The 19687-nt window shown below is 45.7% G+C and overlaps 2 protein-coding genes across 3 annotated transcripts; both read right to left on the reverse strand.

The window, feature by feature from the left end:
• Positions 1-593: 593 nt before the first annotated feature.
• Positions 594-12508, reverse strand: LOC126984499 (kelch-like protein 26). Of its 2 annotated transcripts, XM_050838215.1 has the most exons (7): positions 12408-12508; positions 9149-9438; positions 4748-4980; positions 4347-4592; positions 1851-4241; positions 1118-1583; positions 594-983 (listed from the first exon to the last, which is right to left on the reverse strand). In XM_050838215.1, the coding sequence occupies exons 3-5, from the start codon at positions 4964-4966 to the stop codon at positions 2841-2843; spliced, it is 1866 nt and encodes a 621-aa protein (XP_050694172.1). In that variant the 5' UTR covers positions 4967-4980; positions 9149-9438; positions 12408-12508; the 3' UTR covers positions 594-983; positions 1118-1583; positions 1851-2840. The 2 variants fall into 2 exon arrangements, with proteins under 2 accessions (XP_050694172.1, XP_050694171.1); XM_050838214.1 differs by having other exon boundaries at positions 1118-4241.
• A 1482-nt stretch (positions 12509-13990) lies between these two features.
• LOC126984500 (28S ribosomal protein S15, mitochondrial-like) lies at positions 13991-19332 on the reverse strand. The gene is made up of 5 exons (XM_050838216.1): positions 19077-19332; positions 17674-17866; positions 17115-17248; positions 16075-16282; positions 13991-15312 (listed from the first exon to the last, which is right to left on the reverse strand). Exons 1-5 carry the CDS (start codon positions 19177-19179, stop codon positions 15033-15035), a joined length of 918 nt encoding a protein of 305 aa, XP_050694173.1. The 5' UTR covers positions 19180-19332; the 3' UTR covers positions 13991-15032.
• Positions 19333-19687: the final 355 nt, after the last annotated feature.

Raw genomic sequence — 19687 nt, forward strand, 5'->3', positions numbered from 1 at the left:
TCATCGCCACCACAATCGGACATGGCCAAAAAAGTATCTTCATCGCTCGTACACACGGGCAAAAAAGTATTGTCACAGTGAATGGATAGGGTGGCGGAAAACTGAGGATAAAATAGTGTGTGTGAGTATTTACGTTTTCTTATTATTTTCTTTGTCATTTTAACCGGGGACTTTGCTAAGTGGTCTGATGTAGAGGGGGCTGGTGTAGTTCTTACCCAGACCTACACACACACACACACACGCACTCACTCACACACCTTTTGTTTTCTTTAAGTGTTCTGTATGTGTGTTTTTTTACCGTTTTTTCATTCCCTGTTTTATTTTGTGTTTTTTTCTGTTTTCCTGTCCCATTTTCAGCTTTCATCTCCTGTTTTTTCTGTTTTATTTTCTGTTTTTTGTTTTTTTCTCGTATTTTCTGCTTCTTTTCCTGTTTTCCCTGTTTTTTTGTCTTGTTTTCTACTTCGTCATTTGTTTTCCCTGTTTTTTTTCCTGTTTTATTTCTTCATCGTCATGTTTTCCCTGTTTTTTGCCTGTTTTATTTCTTCATCGTCATGTTTTCCGTTTTTTTCCTGTTTTATTTCTTCATCGTCATGTTTTCCCTGTTTTTTTCCTGTTTTATTTCTTCATCGTCATGTTTTCCCTGTTTTTTTCCTGTTTTATTTCTTCATCGTCATGTTTTCCCTGTTTTTTTCCTGTTTTATTTCTTCATCGTCATGTTTTCCCTGTTTTCCTGTTTTATTTCTTCTCCATCTTCTGTTTTTCTGTCATTTTCCTGTCCCTGTTTTTTCCATTTTCCTTCAGTCTCAATTTCTCCAACTTCTGTTTCTCCATTTTTTTGTTTTATTTTGTTTCGTCCTGTCACACCATCAATCTATATCACATTTTTCATCTACTTTTCACCCACCAAACCATTTTCTACTTTGCGTTCCCCGGTATATTTACATTTGTTCATTATTTTACTCATTTTCTTAACCTAACAAAACCTTCTTCCGTCACACCATCCATCCATATCACATGCGTCATCTCTTTTCCACCCACCAAACCACTTTTCACTTTGCGTTCCCCGGTATATTTACATTTGTTCATTATTTTACTTATTTTCTTCATCTAACACAACCTTCTTCTGTCACACTATCCATCCATATCGCATGCGTCATCTCTTTTCACCCACCAAACAACTTTTCACTTTGAGCCGATTCCACAGCCCAACACAGTGTCTTCGTAACAGCCCGAACCAAACTCTAGAATCCCATACAATCCAAAATGGGGAGATCTTCGATGCCACAGTAAATACACGAGACTTTTCCTGTATAGTTTCATCAAATTTGTGGACGTTAATATAAACACCAGACACTATACGAGGAAATTTCGAGGGCTCTGGTATTGGTTTGGGAGCTTACTAACCGATCATGGGGAACTGTGAAACTCTCCCTTTGTGTTCCTTGGTATATTTAAATTTATTCATTATATAACTCATTTGCTTTACCTACCACTCCCACCTTCTGTGTCTGGTTTCATGGTTCACTCGTAACCTGAATCAGTTGTCTTGAGCACGGCAGGTTGTCTTGAAGAGCCTTTCACACCTGTGGCCTATCGCTGGGTAAAGGGGCTGTCACACTGGGCAAATTTTCCGTGGACCTTCAGTCAAACCATGATTTCCGCTAGTGTGGTTCTCATTTGTTTCTTGTTATTTCTGCTGATGATGATGGTGAGTGATACCGTCGTCCTTCGGTGAAATCTACCGTAGCTTTGGAAGATCGTGGACATGTCAGAAAACCACGCCAGCGGAAATCGTGGTTTGACTGAAGATCCACGGAAAATTTGCCCAGTGTAATAGCCCCTTAAGACACCTGTGGAGACGCCTGTGTGTGTTGGTCTGGGCGGCGCTGCTGTATCCAAACACTGAGGAGGGGCTGCCAAAGTGTTAGGATATCTGGACACCTCTCCTTCCGAAACTGACCTCTCTTTCAGCCACATCTTTGGATTCTTTTTAGGAGCAGCAAGTAGCGGGCTTTCTTTTATTATTGTTTCCTTTTTGTGTGTGCCCTTGAGCTGTCTCCCTTGTCTTAAAAAAAAGAAAAAAAAAGAGGGGGGGGGGGGGGGCTAATACTAGCTATCCAGGCCATCCAGCACAGGCTTCAGACATCCCCGGGCGTCCCAAGCCTCCAGCACCGTCATGAATGGGCACTCTGATGAGCACTTCGTCAAGGTCATAGGCAGCATCTGGGACAAGAAGATAAGCGTTCAGGATCTGCATCAACTCAAGCCTGATTTGGTACAAGAGATAGATCTTAACTTCCTGAAGGATACTGGAGTCAACCTTGAAAAATGTTCCCAGATCCCGCCCCAGCTGGACTCCACTCAGAGCCCCAAGGAGTGCCTGGGAGCCATGTGCTGGCTGTACACAGCTGGAAGGGTTCAAGCTGATGTTTGAGGACGACACATTCAGGCAGGTGGATCTCTTCAACCCAATATATTTACACATCACAATATGACCTTAGGCTTAGGGTTGAAGAGATCTTCAACCCTAGGCCTAAGAGGAGCAAGAGATTCTTTGCCTTGGTCAATGGCTTCTTGGTGTTCACGGACAGTGTGTTCCAAGGAGTGGAGGAGAGGGGAGGAAAGGTGAGTGCCCTCACTGAGCAGCGGGACAAGGTGAACGCCGACCTGCTCAGAATCCAGCAGCAAATCCACGAGAGGAGGAAGGAGAGTGGAAAGAAATCAGCCGTCGCAGGAAGGGTGTGTGTGAGGACAGCTGAACCCAAGACAGGAGCACAGGATTAGTGCGGGCGCCTTCAGGTTCCTATAACACGTCCGCCTGTGTGTCGGGGGGGGGGGCACTACTTCCCCGTGGCCAGCACGTCCATGTCGTCGCGGCAGCGCGGCACGTAGAGCGGCACGCACACGTGCTCCCAGATGTCCTGCGGGTAGGGCTGCTCCGTGCCCCAGCGGCCCGCCTCCAGGTCGTAGCACTCGATGACGCCCGTGGCGCGGTCGAAGGTGGCGTCGGAGTGGAAGCCGCCCACCACGTAGAGCTTGCCGTCCACCACCAGGATGCCGGCGTGGTAGCGCGGCGTGGGCACGCGCGTCACCACGCTCCAGGCGTCGGCGCGCGGGTCGTAGCAGTCCACCGTGTCCGCCAGCACGCGCGTGTTGCCCGCCTCCTCCTCGTACCAGCCGCCGCACACGTACAGGCGCCCCGCGTGCGTCACGCAGGCGTGGTCGGCGCGCGGCGTCAGCATGGATGCGTGCGGCAGCCAGGTGCCCGCCGCGGGGCTGTAGGCGTAGCAGGAGGCCAGCACGCGCTCGCCCTCCAGGCCGCCCGTCACGTACAGCAGCCCGTCCAGCGCCGCCGCCCCGTGCTGCGCCCGCGCGCCTGGCAGCCCCGCCACGGGCGTCCAGGCGTCCGTGGCGGGGTTGTACGCCTCGCACAGACTCTCGTCCTCGGCGGCGCCGTCGTCTGCGGCCTCTGAGGCGCCGCCCACGGCGTAGAGCAGACCCGCCAGCACGGTGAGGGAGAAGCGGCATCGCTCGCGGTGCATGGGCGCCATGGTGGTCCACTTGTTGTGGTGCGGGTTGTAGCGGAAGCCGAAGGGGTGGATGTTCTCCTGCAGCGCCTGGTTGAAGCAGCCGCCGATGACGTAGAGCTGGTTGGCCAGCACCGCCGTGCCGTAGTTGCACTGCTCCACGTGCGGGATGGTGGTCAGGTGGCGCCAGCGGCCGGCGGACGGCAGGAAGTACGTGATCTCGTTGGTGATGCCGCCGATGCTGAAGCCGCCCACCTTCACCACCGCCAGCTCCAGCCCGCGGGAGTTGACCAGGCCCGTGGGCGGCGCCGGGGTACCGCCGCCGCCGCGCCCCAGGCCCAGGGCCCGCTGCACGGCCCGCAGCGGCTCGGCCAGGCCCGGCAGGCGCGCGGCGTGCTCCAGGGCGTGGGGCGGCACCTCGTGCAGGTTGAGGGCTCGCAGCAGGGCGGGGGCGTGGCGTCCACGCTCGGCGGGGGCGTGGGCCAGCCAGCCCGCCACGGTCAGCAGCACCTGGCCCTCGCTGCAGTCCACCGGGTAGTCGCAGGACAACAGGTGCAGCAGCTGCACCACCGTCAGCCGCTGGAAGTCCGGCATCTTGCTCAGTAGGTGCAGGTGGGAGCTCATGAAGGCGTAGACGCGGCGCCGCAGCCCGTGCAGCGAGTACGTCTCGGCGATGGTGGCCACGTCCACGCAGTTGTCCAGGTCCAGCTGGGCCTGCAGGCGACACCCCCGCCCGTCACTATCACCATATATGCTACAATACTACTGGTGCTGCACCACGTCACCTTCACCCCCCGCCCGTCACCCCCCGGCACCCACCTGCAGGTAGTTGGAGCAGGCCTCCACCACGGTGAGCACCTGCACGTGCGCCGCGGCGGCCAGCACGTCCTGAACGTTGGCCAGGTTGAGGGACAGCCTGCTGGTGTAGGCGTACTCCAGCAGGCAGTGCAGGCCCGCCGCGCTCACCCCGTTGAGGCTGATCTCCGCCTGCCCGCGCTCCCGCATCTCGTCCGTGAACATGGCGCGGAAGTAGTCGCTGCAGGACGCCAGCACCACGCGGTGGGCCTGAACACAGAGAGAGAGAGAGAGAGAGAGAGAGAATAATACACATTGTTACGGTCTATATACAACTATTTTTTATATATTTGCTTTATATACATACACAATGTTCAACCATCCCCCCACCCCTCCCACACCCACACCCATGCCCACGTCCGCACCGTGAAGGCCTGGCCGCCGGCCCTGAGCGTCACGTCCAGCAGCAGCCCCTTGCAGCGGAGGGCGTTGAGGCCGTAGAGCAGCGTGCCGGTGTGCGAGGGGTGCTCCAGCTGCACGGCGTTGAGGGGCCGCGGCGCGCACCCCCCACCCCCGCTGAGGCCCCCGCCACTACTGCTGCTGCCCCCGCCGCCTCCCCCGCCATGGCCCCCTGTCCGCGTCATCCTCACTGCATGCCCTGGGGGACGAGGGAGAGAGAGAAAGGGATAGGATGAGAGGAGAGAGATGAACACGTATAATACAGAGAGAGAGAGAGAGAGAGAGAGAGAGAGAGAGAGAGAGAGAGAGAGAGAGAGAGAGAGAGAGAAAGATACATGAATGGAAGGAGAAAGGAGAGGTATGAAGAAAGAGGGAGAGGGAAAAGCAGGAGGTAGGGAGGAAAGGGAGAGGAAGGGAGAACACACACACACACACACACACACACACACACACACACACACACACACACACACACACGTTCCCAGGCATTTCCTCACACTCTGCTATATATATACTTTGACAGCAATAACAGCCACAATAAACACGATAAATTCCCACGACGCAACACTGTGAGATAATAAGTCAGTCCTCTTTTGCAACGGTGACGAGTGTGAGACTGATGATGATGATGATGATGATGAGGAGGAGGAGGAGGATGGCGGTGGTGATGATGGAAAATAGTAAATAAGTTTGTAAATATATAAATAACGCCATAAATAAGAGAGAGAGAGAGAGAGAGAGAGAGAGAGAGAGAGAGAGAGAGAGAGAGAGAGAGAGAGAGAGAGAGAGAGAGAGACAGTCAGGTTGGGTACTATTATCAAAGAAGGTTAAGCCTGTGTGTGTGTGTGTGTGTGTGTGTGTGTGTGTGTGTGTGTGTGTGTGGGAGAGAGTGCGCCTCCCAGACACACATGAAGGCCGCTACACCTGCGTCCACCTACACACACACACACACACACACACACACACACACACACACAGGTTAACTTTCTCCTACCTGTTTTGAAAAGATTGCGTGTGTAGATGTGAGAAGCAACTACTACTACTACTACTACTACTACTGCTACTACTACTATTTTTTTACAGCAGAGGAGACAGTGCAAGGGCGTAAAAAAAAAAAAAAACTAATGAATAAAAAGCCCGCTACTACTACTACTACTATTACTATTACTACTACTACTACTACTACTACTACTACAACATCACCACCACGCTCTAGTTATAATGTAGCACACACACACACACACACACACACACACACACACACACACACACACACACACACACTTCAAGGTAACTATAAACAAAGAAAGACTGACCATTACCTATACTCTCTCTCTCTCTCTCTCTCTATCCTCTCTCTATTTCCTGTCCATCACACACACACACACACACACACACACACACACACACACACACACACACACACATACATACACACACACATACATACACACACACACATCTCTTTGTTTACATTATGACCACGTGATCTCACCATCTTAACGTTTTCTTTGATTCGTTTTTGTTTGTTTGTTTGTTTGTTTGTTTACGTAAAGGATGTGGTATTGATATGCTCTACTACCATCAACACCATCACCAGAATAGCTATAACAAACACCATTTTCACCATCATCTCTATCTCATGTCATAGTGTAAGTGTATTTAATTTATCTTCATTTCTTTCCTTAATATATATAAACGTTTAAGACACTCTCGGAACGTTCCTTTGTATGATTGTATGTAGGAAGGACGTTAGTGAAGCGAAACGTCCTTGTGTGTGTGTGTGTGTGTGTGTGTGTGTGTGTGTGTGTGTGTGTGTGTGTGTCCCATTTTCGTCCTTTCTTGAATCTATTTTTGCTGCTGCTGATGATGATGATGATGAAGAAGAAGAAGAAGAAGAAGAAGAAGAAGAAGAAGAAGAAGAAGAAGAAGAAGAAGAAGGAAAAGAAGGTGATGAAAAGGAAAAAGAAGATGATGAAAAGGAAGAAGAAGAAGAAAAAGAAGATGATGAAAAGGAAGAAGAAGAAGAAAAAGAAGAAGAAGAAGAAGAAGATGTTTCCCAATGTCACAGATATATGATTCACCGGGTTATCAATTAAGCGTGACTATCCTGTTCAGTATTCAGAAGTCGTGTACAACTATCACTCTATGGAACAATCACTACTAGGTCCAAATTCTTAAAACGTATGAAGCTCCCAATTATACGTGTTTCCCAAGGCCACAGATATATGATTCACCGGGGTTATCAGGGGTGGCTTAATTAATTTCCCGTACAAGCTTCAGAAGCCATATCAAACTATCACTGCCATCATAAAACACTCCATGAAAACTCCACCAAGAACTTCTACGATAGGATTTTCAAACAGGCTAAGAAAACGGACTTGCGGAACCTCTGGGAAGGGTTTTCATAGGTGATTTTCCCATACAAGATTCAGAAGCCATGTTAAACTATCACTGGTATAACAAAACACTCCATGCAAACTCCACCAAGAACTTCTACGATAGGATTTTCAAACAGGCTAAGAAAACGGACTTGCGGAACCTCTGTGAAGGGTTTTCATAAGTGATTTTCCTTTACAAGATTCAGAAGTCATGTTAAACTATCACTGGTATAACAAAACACTCCATGCAAACTCCACCAAGAACTTCTACGATAGGATTTTCAAACGGGCGAAGAATACGGGCTTGCGGGACCTCTGGGAAGGGCGTGTTACCTCTAAGTGGAAATGGTCACGCGGGAACTGGTTTGACAGGAAGGGATGAGTCCTCTGGCATGCAACCTTCCCCGATCACGTCTCAATGCCGAAGACGAGAGAGAGAGAGAGAGAGAGAGAGAGAGAGAGAGAGAGAGAGAGAGAGAGAGAGAGAGAGAGCAACCTTCCCCGATCACGTCTCAATGCCGACTGAAGACGAGAGAGAGAGAGAGAGAGAGAGAGAGAGAGAGAGAGAGAGAGAGAGAGAGAGAGAGAGAGAGAGGTGGAGGGGAAGGACGAGAAACTGGACTTCCTTCTTCCTTCCTTCCTTCCTTCCTTCATTCATTCTTTTTCACTAAGTTAATTCCTTTCTTCCTTCTCTCTTTCCTTTCTTCCTTTCTTCTTTCCTTCTTTTCCGTCTCATTTCCTTCATTTCTATCATTTATTTTCCCTCCACCTTTTCCTCCCTATCCTTCCTTCCTTCTTTTCCTTCCATACTTCCTTCTTTCTATCCTTCCTTCCATACTTCCTTCCTTCCTTCCTTCTTTTCCTTCCATACCTCCTTCTTTTCCTTCCTTCCTTCCTTCATTTCTATCATTTATTTTCCCTAAACCTTTTCCTCCCTATCCTTCCTTCCTTCTATCCTTCCTTCCTTCTTTTCCTTCCCTTCTTTCCTTCCATCTATCTTTTTTTTCCCCTTCAGCACGTGACATCCGGGTTAGAGCAGTGCCCCCCCCCCCACCCCCACCCCCCCCAGCCAAGGTTCTTCAGACTGACAGAATTGATAAGGGGAGACTTTAGTTATATTCCAAATCTACGAAGAAAAAGAAGAAGAAAATGATGAAGAAGAAGAAGAAGATGAAAAGGAGGAGGAAGAAGAAGAAGAAGAAGAAGAAGAAGAAGAAGAAGAAGAAAACGATGATGAAGATGAAGAAGAAGAAAAAGAAGAAGAAGAAGAAAATGAAGAAGAAGAAGAAGAAAATGATGATGAAGAAGAAGAAGAAAAAGAAGAAGAAGAAAATGAAGAAGAAGAAGAAGAAGAAGAAGGTGAAGAAGAAGAAGATGATGAAAAGGAAGATGATGAAGAAAAAGAAGAATATGGTGAAGAAAAAGAAGAAAAGAAATTGATGAAAAAGAGAATATAAAAAAAGAAATGATGATGATGAAAGACAACAACAACAACAACAACAACAACAACAACAACAATTAGATGAAGATGATTAAAAGAAGACAAAGAAGAAAATAATTAAAAGAAAACAGGAAAGAACAAAACCAATAAGGAAAAGGATAACAAAAGAAGAAAAAGAAGAAAAGAGAAGAAAATAATGATGATAAAGAGAAGGAGACAAGAAGATGAAGAAAAGGAGAAGACAAAGAAGAAAGAGGAAAAAAAGAAGGAAAAGAGAGACAAGGAAAAGGAAAATGCCATAAAAGGAAAGGAAAAAACAGGAAAAATGGATAAAAGAGAACAAGACAAAGAAGAAAATTAAGAAAAAAAGGAAAAGAAGGAAAAGAAAGACAAGGAAAAGGAAAATGAGAGGAAAGGAAAAAAAAACAGGAAAAATGGATAAAAAAAAGAACAAAACAAAGAAGAAAAAAAGAAAGAAGAAAAGAAAGACAAAGAAAATACAAGAAAAAAAAATAATTAAAAAAAAAAAAAATCCCTTTCCTTACCTTAATAAACAGGTGCGGAGATGCTGATGGTGATGATGGTGGCGGAATGGTGTATATATCCTGTTAGTGGTGGTGGTGGTGTTGGTGGTGGTGGTGTGGAAATACAACCATGGCGCCACCACCACCACAGCCGCGGTCGCCCTCACAGCCACACAGCCACACCACCACGGTTAGCTGGTCAACGCAAAGCAACGCACACATGTACACACGCATAGACGCACACACACACACACCCACACACACACACACACACACAAGGGACGGCTGTTTGTGTGGACCTTGCACTTGTTCTGGAATGGAAGAAAAAAAATGTGGTTAGTGTAGGTGGAATTAATTTTAAACTCAAAGAACAACAGCTGCTTGGACACTAGACAGGCTTTTTTTTTGTTTTTTGTGGGCTTTTTTTCATTATTGTTTTCTTTCTCCTGCTGCTGCTGCTGCAAAAAAAATCTACTCCATGGCTTAACCCGGTAGCAGCAGGGATCATGTTTCTTAATGGTCCCTCCAAGCGAGAAAAATGAGAAAAAATCATCACTCCCACAAACCATTTCATAATATATATCAAAGCATTTGTGATTAGTTTATGTATCATCTATTTTAGGGGGTTTATATCATGGCACAAATTTGGCCCGTCGCTGCTACACGGTAAAGCCACAAATTTGGCCCGTCGCTGCTACACGGTAAAGCCACAAATTTGGCCCGTCGCTGCTACACGGTAAAGCCACAAATTTGCCCCATCACTGCTACACGGTAAAGCCACAAATTTGGCCTGTCACTGCTACACGGTAAAGCCACAAATTTGGCCCGTCGTTGCTACATGGTAAATCCACAAATTTGGCCCGTTGCTGCTACACAGGAAAACCACAAATTTGGCCTGTCACTGCTACACGGGAAAGCCACAAATTTGGCCCGTCACTGCAACACGGTAAAGCCACAAATTTGGCCCATCGCTGCTACACGGTAAAGCCACAAATTTGGCCCGTCGCTGTTACCCGGTTACATATCGTCCGTATATGGATTCTACTGCAGCAGTCTGTATGTGTTATATTTCTGCCAAACAAAACTGAGTGACTGAATTTTGGACCGTCTATATAGAGTTCCACTGCTGTTTAAGGGCTAATGTGTTTAAGTGGGTTGTGATACGTTTAGTGAGGGAGAAGAAGGAGTTTATGGAGCAGTACATGGGTAACCCAGTTGGCCAAATTTGTGGAGAAGAAGGAGCTTATGGAGCAGACCAAATTGAGTTTTTTATGTAGCAGCGACGGGCCAAATTTGTGGCTTTACCGTGTAGCAGCGACGGGCCAAATTTTTGGCTTTAACGTGTAGCAGAGGATGGACAAATTTGTGGCTTTAACGTGTAGCACAAATTTGGCTTTACCGTGTAGCAGCGACGGGCCAAATTTGGCTTTACCGTGTAGCAGCGACGGGCCAAATTTGTGGCTTTACCGTGTAGCAGCGCAAATTTGTGGCTTTACCGTGTAGCCAAATTTGTGGTTTACACGGTAAGCCAAATTTGGCTTTACCGTAGCAGCGACGAATAAATTTAGGCTTTACCGTAGCAGCGACGGACCAAATTTGTATGCGTCGTAGCAGCAGACCCAAATTTGTGGCTTTACCGTGTAGCAGCAACGGGTCAAGTTTGTGGCTTTACCGTGTAGCAGCAACAGGCCAAATTTCTGGCTTTACCGTGTAGCAGCGACGGGCCAAATTTGTGCCTTTACCGTAGCAGCGACAGACCAAATTTGTGGCTTTACCGTGTAGCAGCGACGGGCCAAATTTGTGGCTTTACCGTGTAGCAGCAACAGGCCAAATTTCTGGCTTTACTGTGTAGCAGCAACGGGTCAAGTTTGAGGCTTTACCGTGTAGCAGCGACGGGCCAAATTTGTGGCTTTACCGTGTAGCAGCGACGGGCCAAATTTGTGGCTTTACCGTGTAGCAGCGACGGGCCAAATTTGTGGCTTTACCGTGTAGCAGCGACGGGCCAAATTTGTGGCTTTACCGTGTAGCAGCGACGGGCCAAATTTGTGCCATGGTATAAACCCCCCAAAAATAGATGATACATAATCTGATCACAAATGCTTTGATATATATTATGAAATGGTTTGTGTGAGGGGTGATTTTTTCTCATTTTTCTCGCTTGGAGGGACCATTAAGAATCATGATCCACGCTGCTACCGGGTTAAACGACTATCTTTTTTTTTTTCTTTTTACAGCAGAGGAGACGGTTCAAGGGCGTAAAAAAAGAAATAATAATAATAATAATGAAAAAAAAGCCCGCTACATACTGGTCCTGAATAGAGTACAGAGGAGTGGCCCAACGGAAGGGAACGGAAAGGAATGAGATGGTGGCGGAAGAGGTAAATATCCAGAATTACACCCGTTTCATGATGGTCGGGCAAGCCACCGCCATGCTAGCCGCACCATGTTATCTTAAACCAAATAAAACATAATTCCGCTAAAATATAACCCAAGACGAGAGATAAAACACCATGTATATAAAAATGGAACCCATAAAACACACACACACACACACACACACACACACACACAGAAAACACACACGCACACAGAAAACACAAACACACACACACACACACAGAAAACACACACACACACACACACACACACACACACATACACACACACACACACACACACACACACACACACACACACACACACACACTCAACAAACAAATTAATTAACCCTCAAAAAACACATAAAAACCCAAATAAAACCAAGAAATAAAACACACACAAAAAAATACAACCCGGGAAAACACACACACACACACACACACACACACACACACACACACACACACACACACAGCCTGAACAAACAAACAAACAAACAAACTAAGCCCTCAAGAAACACACACATAAAACACAAATAAAACCAATAAATAATAATAATAAAACACGAGTCCCGGAAACACACACACACACACACACACACACACACACACACACACACACACACACACGGCCTGAACAAACAAACAAACAAACAAAGCCCTCAAAAAACACACACAAAACCCAAATAAAACACCAAGAAATAATTAAAACACCAAAAAAAAACACCAAAAAAAAACACACAAGTCCCCGATCCAATCTTTTGTTTACATCAGAAAGGAGGAAGCGAGTCAACATTTTCCTTATTTATGGCGTTATTTATCCACTATTTACTATTGTTATGGGTCAAAGTGGAGGAGGAAGGTGGAGGAAAGAAGTGGGTGGAGGAAAAGTGGGGTCTGACCTGCTAAATGTGGAGGAAATGGAGGAAATGTGAGGAGGGAAGGGAGGTAAGGTCACTGTCACGCGGGGTAGGAAGGGAACTAGCTCTCTCTCTCTCTCTCTCTCTCTCTCTCTCTCTCTCTCTCTCTCTCTCTCTTTCCTTCCTTCCTTTCTTTCTCTATTTTTTTTTTACATTTATTTCCCTTTTCTACATTCTCTCTCTCTCTCTCTCTCTCTCTCTCTCTCTCTCTCTCTCTCCTTCCTTTCTTTCTCTCTCAGTATATTTTTTTTTGAAATTTATGTCCCTTTTCTACTCTCTCTCTCTCTCTCTCTCTCTCTCTCTCCTTCCTTTCTTTCTCTCTACGTATCTTTTTTTTTGACATTTATTTCCCTTTTCTACTCTCTCTCTCTCTCTCTCTCTCTCCTTCATTTCTTACTCTCTACGTATTTTCTTTTATATTTATTTCCCTTTTCTACATTCTCTCTCTCTCTCTCTCTCTCTCTCTCTCTCTTCTTCTTCTTTTCCTTTATTTTTTTTTCCTCTCGTATATATATGTAATTATTTCTTTCCACGTGTCCAAATCAACCATTTCAGATCACCTATATGCCCCATTTCACCCATATATAACTATTTCCATTGCCATTACACCCATATTCAAACTTGCAAACTCATTCTTTCCGTTTCTAGCACGTGTCCTAACCATGCATTAACTGTCCACCCATGTCCAAATTCTCGTGTATATCCTAATTATTTATTTCCACATGTCCAAACCACCGGGTACCTCAGAGCACCCTATTTCAGCTACAATTGAAGCTACACCCATATCAGTGCCATACCCACGTGTCCTAGCTATTTGCAACTGTCCACCCATATCCAAATTATTGTGTACATCCTAATTATCTCTTTTCACATGTCCAAACCACCTCAGAGCACCCCATTTCAGCTACAATTCAAGTTACGCCCATATCAAAAGCCATACCCACGTGGTCTAACCATTTCTGACTGTCCACCCATGTCCAAATTTTCATGTATATCCTAATTATTTCTTGCCACATGTCCAAATCACCTCAGAGCACCCCACTTCAGCTACAATTGGAGTTACACCCATATCAAAAGCCATACCCATGTCCTAACCATTTCTAACTGTCCACCCATGTCCAAATATCCACTCTTGTATACATCCTTGCTGTCCATTTTCACATGTCCAAACCATCTCAGAGCACCCCCAATATTGAAGTTACAACCATATCAAAAGCCATACCCACATGTCCTAACCATTTCTAACTGTCCACCCATGTCCAAATATCCACTCTTGTATACATCCTTGCTGTCTATTTTCACATGTCCAATTCATCTCAGTGCTACATTTCTCCTATTTCACTACTGGTATTACTGTTCTTCCACCCATATCAAAAGTCACATCCACTTTTTCCTTAATATCTAATGTCCTAACTATTTCTAACTGCCCACCCATACCCAAACTCCCACATAGATCATAATTATTTTTTTTTTTCAACTACATTCCACACAGTTAATCACTCCCATTGCTGTTTCACTCATATCAAAACAACTCAAATCCATAGCTACTTTATTTACATCAGAGGAATATTATAAAAAAAGACAGGACGTTATGCCTTTCCAAACACAAAAAGAATGATCACTAAGAAGAGGAAAGTTTGGTTTAGTCGGCGCAACATCTGTGGTCATATGCCGGAGAGAGACAGGAGGGGAAGGAATTATAGGAGAAGGGAACAGATCGCAGGAGACGGGACACAACCCCCGATTAATACCTGGTACCCATTCACTGCTGGGTGGACAGGGGCGTAGGGTATCATCACTGAGGGTCGCTTTCACAGTCATTTTGTTTGTTTAGATCATTACCAAGAGCTGTTATCGCTGCTATGGTATTTCCACGTAAAACTGGGCAATGGGGTAGTGGAGGCTGCGGGGTTAGCCTAGCCCTGAACCTTACCACACATTCTCAACAGCTCTCCCTTCCTCTGCAGCCACCACTACCCCATAGGCCAGTTTCACATGGAAAATTATAGCGTCGATCGCCGCCATTGGTAACGATAAAACAAACAACGTGACTGTGAAAATGGCCATAAGAAGAGGAGAAAGTGAAGCCCTCGGAGGATGACACCAGGGCTCATGTAAGCAACTAGATCGCCGCGGCCCAAAACAACAAGAGGAGAGAGAAGAAACGGAAGAGGAGGAGGAGGAGGAGGAGGAGGAAGAAGGAAATGAAGACACTCCCTATTCAAACCCCTTCAGAAAATAAAGGGAAGGGAAGAAGATAGTTAGGCCATTTCTACAAGAGGAAGAGGAGGAAGAGGAAGAAGAAGAAGGAAAGGATAGAAAAAAAGATCGAACATTTCTAGACACACAAAAATCATTAAGAAGAAGAGGAAGAAGACACAGAAGAAGAAGAGGAGGAGGAGGAGGAAGAGGAACTAGAAGATGAACAAATGAAAAAAAAAAAAAATCGTTAGGCCATTTCTAGACAACACAAAAAGAATGACCACTAAGAAGAAGAAGAAGAAGAAGAAGAAGAAGAAGAGGAGGAGGAAGAGGAAGTAGAAAAAGTAGAAAAGAAAAAAAAAAGATATCGTTATTCCATTTCTAGACAACACAATAAAATGACCACTAAGAAGAAGAAGAGGAGGAGGAGGAGGAGGAGGAGGAGGAGGAGGAAGCAGAGGACCCAGAAGCCACCCCCTCAGGCACCTCCACAGACACCGGTAGGCCTAAACTCCTCTCCGTCTCGGCAATCCACGTCAACGTCTCGGCCTTCTCCTTAAGATAGCCTTCCTTCTGTGCCTCCAGCTCCTCCCTATAGGCCTGTAACCTCTCCGACCGTATCACCGACCCGTGTAGCCGCACTAGACGACGCAGGGAGATCTTCCGTGTCACCCAGCGATAGTATCTGGAAAAAGGGAGAAAGGGAGTTGGTTGTGTGTGAGAAGGGAGCTGGTTGGATTGTGTTGGTGATTTAATGTTTTCATCTCTGTTTTTGGTATTTAATTCTCTGTTTTCACTTCTTACTTCCTTCCTTTCGTTCCTAAGTCTCAGTCTCAGTCTCAGTCTCAGTCTCTCTCTCTCTCTCTCTCTCTCTCTCTCTCTCTCTCTCTCTCTCTCTCTCTCTCTCTCTCAAAATCTATTCCATATTATTTTATTTTTCTCTTTCGATCAATGTTTTTTTTTTCACTTCTCTCTCTTAAAATCTATTCCATATTATTTTATTTTTCTCTTTCGATCAATGTTTTTTTTTTCACTTCTCTCTCTCTCCATTCCTTCCTTCCCTTCCCTTCTTTCCTTCCTTCCTTCCCTTCCCTTCCTTTCTTTCCTTCCTTCCCTTCCCTTCTTCCTTTCCTTCCTTCCTTTCTTCTTCCTCTTTGCTATGTCTACTCTTTCCTCTCCTCTTGTTTTGATATTTTTTTCCTCTTTCACCAATTCTTTCTTCTTCCTCTTCCTCATCTTCCTCTCTTCTCTTCCTTTCCTTTTCCTTCTCTTCCTCTTCCTCCCTGCTTTCTCCTCCTCCTCCTTCCTCTCTCTTATCTTCCTTTCCTTCCCCCTATCTTTCTCTTCCTTTCACCCTTCTTCCATACTTTCTTCTTCTCCTTCTTCCTCTTCCTCCCTCCTTCTCTTCTCAACTTTCTTCCTTCTCCTTCCCTCCCTCAATCCTTACCTCGGAGGCGGGCGGTAATGGATTCCAAGTCGCTCAATCAGCCACTCAAAGCGCTTATAATCCATCCGGCGAAGGTGTTTCAGGAGCTTCTTGCGCCGGTCGATTGTCTCCTGAAGGGTGACGCGCTTTTTGGTGGTATGCTTCTTGCCTTTCTTGGTCTCCAGTAACTCCTGTTGGGCTTTGCGGATTTGGACGGTCAACATGGCGACTGTGGAGGGGTGGAAGGGTGGATTAACAGTGGTAGTAGTAGTAGTAGTAGTAGTAGTGGTGGTGGTGGTGGTGATGATAGGAAGAAGTAATTGTGATGAAGGAAGAGAGAGATAATTAGGAAAGGAAAGAAGGAATGAAAGGAAGGATTGGATAAAGAGGGAGAGAGTGGAGAGAAGTGGAGGAAAAACTGGAAAATATGGAAAGGAAAGGAGGAAGGAAAGGAAGGATTGGATACAGAGGGAGAGAGTGGAGAGAAGTGGAGGAAAAACTGGAAAATATGGAAAGGAAAGGAGGAAGGAAAGGAAGGATTGGATAAAGAGGGAGAGAATGGAGAGAAATAGAGAAAAAAACAACAGAAAATATAGAGTAATGTAAAATGAAGGAAGAGATTTATAAAAGAAAGAAAAGAATGAGAGGAAAGGAAGAAGTGGAAATAGAAAAAAACAATGGAAAAGTGAAGAAAATGAAGACAGGATGAGGTAGAAAGAAAAGGAAGATGAAAGAAAGAAGGAAAAGGAAAATAAAAGAATGATAACTAAGAAGAAGAGGAGGAAGAGGAAGAAGAGGAAACAAAAACAAAAGAAGAGGAAGAAGAAGAGGAAACAGAAGCAAAAGAAGAGGAAGAAGAAGAAAAGGAGGAAGAGGAGGAAGAAGAGGAAACAGAAACAAAAGAAGAGGAAGAAGAAGAAAAGGAGGAAGAGGAAGAAGCAAAAAAAGAAGAGGATAAAGAAGAAAACCCAGAAGAAGAAGAAAAAGAAGAATTGAAAAAAAAAAATATCCAGAAGTTTGATTTGACCTTGACCTCAAAACATGACCTCGCCCACACTTACTGGTGACCTCCATGGAGCCTGTGTCGTACTGGTGTCGCTGGATGTCGCGCAGGAGGTCGTAACGGAACGCCCGCACCTTCTCACTGTACGTCCCAAATTTGAGCGAGAGAAGCTGCCTGGTCACCTCGTCAAGGCTGGGGGAGAGAGAATAAATAAAATAAAAAATAAGAAAAAGAAATGTTAAGAAATAAGAAGAAATAAATAAGGAAAACTAGCACTGGAAATAATAATAAGAAATAGATAAAAAAAGGGATTGAGATAGAAATAGAAATGAGAAGTAAATAAAAAGAAATAAGAATAAGAAGGAAAGAAAAAGGAAAAGTACCAGAAATATTAATAAGAAATAAATGAAAAGAAAAAAATACTAGAAATAAAAATAAATAAATAAAAAATATCACCAGAAATCAATAAAAAAATAAGAAAAAGAATAAGAATAAGAAATAAATAAAAAGGAAAAGTACCAGAAATAAGAATAAGAAATAAATGAAAGGAAAAATGCTAGAAAAAAAAAAAATATCACCAAAAAATCAATAAAAAAAATATCAGGTCAATCACTCACTCCTCCACCACTGCCTTGCCGGGGAGCAGCTTGACCTTGACCCGGTCCTCCTTGGCCTCCGTGTAAGCCTTGAGGTCACCGGACTTCTCGGGCTTCCAGGACGGCACGTGCTCCGGCCTCTTCCAAACGATGCCGTGTTCCGTCAGCTCCAGGCGCATGGCATAGTGACGCTGAGGCGGCTGCTGCCAACCCGCTGTGGGGGGGAGGGTCGGGGCGGTAAGGAAGGAAGTCCATTTTAGGAGCAGTGAGTAGCGGGCTTTTTTTTATTAATGTTTGCTTTTTTTGTGCCCTTGAACTGTCTCCTTTGCTGTAAAAAAAATAATAATAAAAAATAAAATTATCAATCATTATCAACAATCAAGAAACAAGAATCAGGATCATAAGTGGGGGCCGTTACAAAGACAATCCTGCGCCTGCTACTGGACGGGACTAGACTGGACTGGACTGGACTGGACTGGACGGGACTAGACTGGACTGGACTGGACTGGACTGGACTGGACGGGACTAGACTGGACTGGACTGGACGGGACTAGACTGGACTGGACTGGACTGGACTGGACTGGACTGGACTGGACTGGACGGGACTAGACTGGACTGGACTGGACTGGACTGGACTGGACTGGACGGGACTAGACTGGACTGGACTGGACTGGACTGGACTGGACTGGACTGGACTGGACTGGCACAGCTTAGCAGACTTTTGTTTCAATCTTTTAGGCCCGGGAGCCACTGCCTTCACTTCAAAAAGAGGGTCACTGAACTATTCCCTGCAAAAATCACTGCCTTCCCAAATCCCCCGACCACCTTCACCCACTCCCCACAACTAGTAGTGACTCTTGAAAAACAAATTCTCTACAAGTAAAAAGCTTGTCCTCATGAAACAGAGGAAGAAAAGTCACTTAGGCCCCACAACGCCACAAGGGAGTTGGTGGCAGGAGTAGTGATGATAATAGGCGGAGAGGAGTGGGCTAGGAGGCTAGAGGAGGAAAACGGGGCGATCTGCACGGTGTTGGGGCTGTATGGAGACAAAAAGGAAACAGAAAGAAAAATGGTAAAGTTGGCAAAAGTGTTCCTCGCGCAGTGCTGGGAAAAAAGGGCACAAATGTCTGAATAAGTGAATATAAGTGGCTTTATTTCAGGTTAGAAAATTACATAACGCTGAAAAGAAAGTTGTGTGAATAAGAAGGGAGGAACGAGAGGAGGAGGACCTAAGAAGCGATACAAAGCGTTACAGGTCAAAAGAAGAAGAAGAAGAAGAAGAAGGCTAGCATCCCCACCCAGCCCCTATCACACCTAACTGGGAGGGACTTTGCCCCCTTATTGACCCACTTCCTCGGGGCGTGGGTACGAGGAGAGATGAACAACACAAGCCATGTCAGAAGTATTGTCACTGTGGGCCTCACCTGTGAGTGTGGGCGTGGGGCGCGGGGCTACGAGGGGCCGCCCGCCGCCCATGGCCGCCCCCAGCCCCCGCCGCAGCGCCCCGCCCGCCGCGCGCAGGGCCATCACGGGTCACCAGGGCACGGGGACACCACCACCAGGTCACAGGGAAGGACAATGGAAGGTGTGGGCACTGAGGAGTCCAAATTCTCAGCGCCTCGCCTCGCCGGGGAGCACGCCAGCAGAACAACAACGCTTGATCTTGATGTCACAGGGCGGGGGAAATGGTCTTGGGTCTGGGATGGCTGAGGCTTTGTAACGGCTCACTAGTGCTCTTTCTCCTTTTTTTTTGTTAATTGATAGTTTATTGTTGCAGGCATACAACAAGGGAGAAGGGAGGAACATGCCCTCCCAACCCCCAGGCAGGACAGAGTGTGATTGTACTAGTAATACATGTGGAGGGTTGTTCTTTCTCTTCTCTACTTAAAATATTATACTTCAATTAATGCTCTACTTAAAAACTGTACTTAAATTCCATACTTTTTACTTCATTATGCTGGGCTATATATGCTATGTAGTGTGTCTTTTCTAATTTATTACTCTATCAATGATTTATCTATCTATATCTATCTAT

The sequence above is a fragment of the Eriocheir sinensis genome, chromosome 57, assembly GCF_024679095.1.
Source record: "Eriocheir sinensis breed Jianghai 21 chromosome 57, ASM2467909v1, whole genome shotgun sequence".
Lineage (NCBI taxonomy): Eukaryota > Metazoa > Arthropoda > Malacostraca > Decapoda > Varunidae > Eriocheir > Eriocheir sinensis.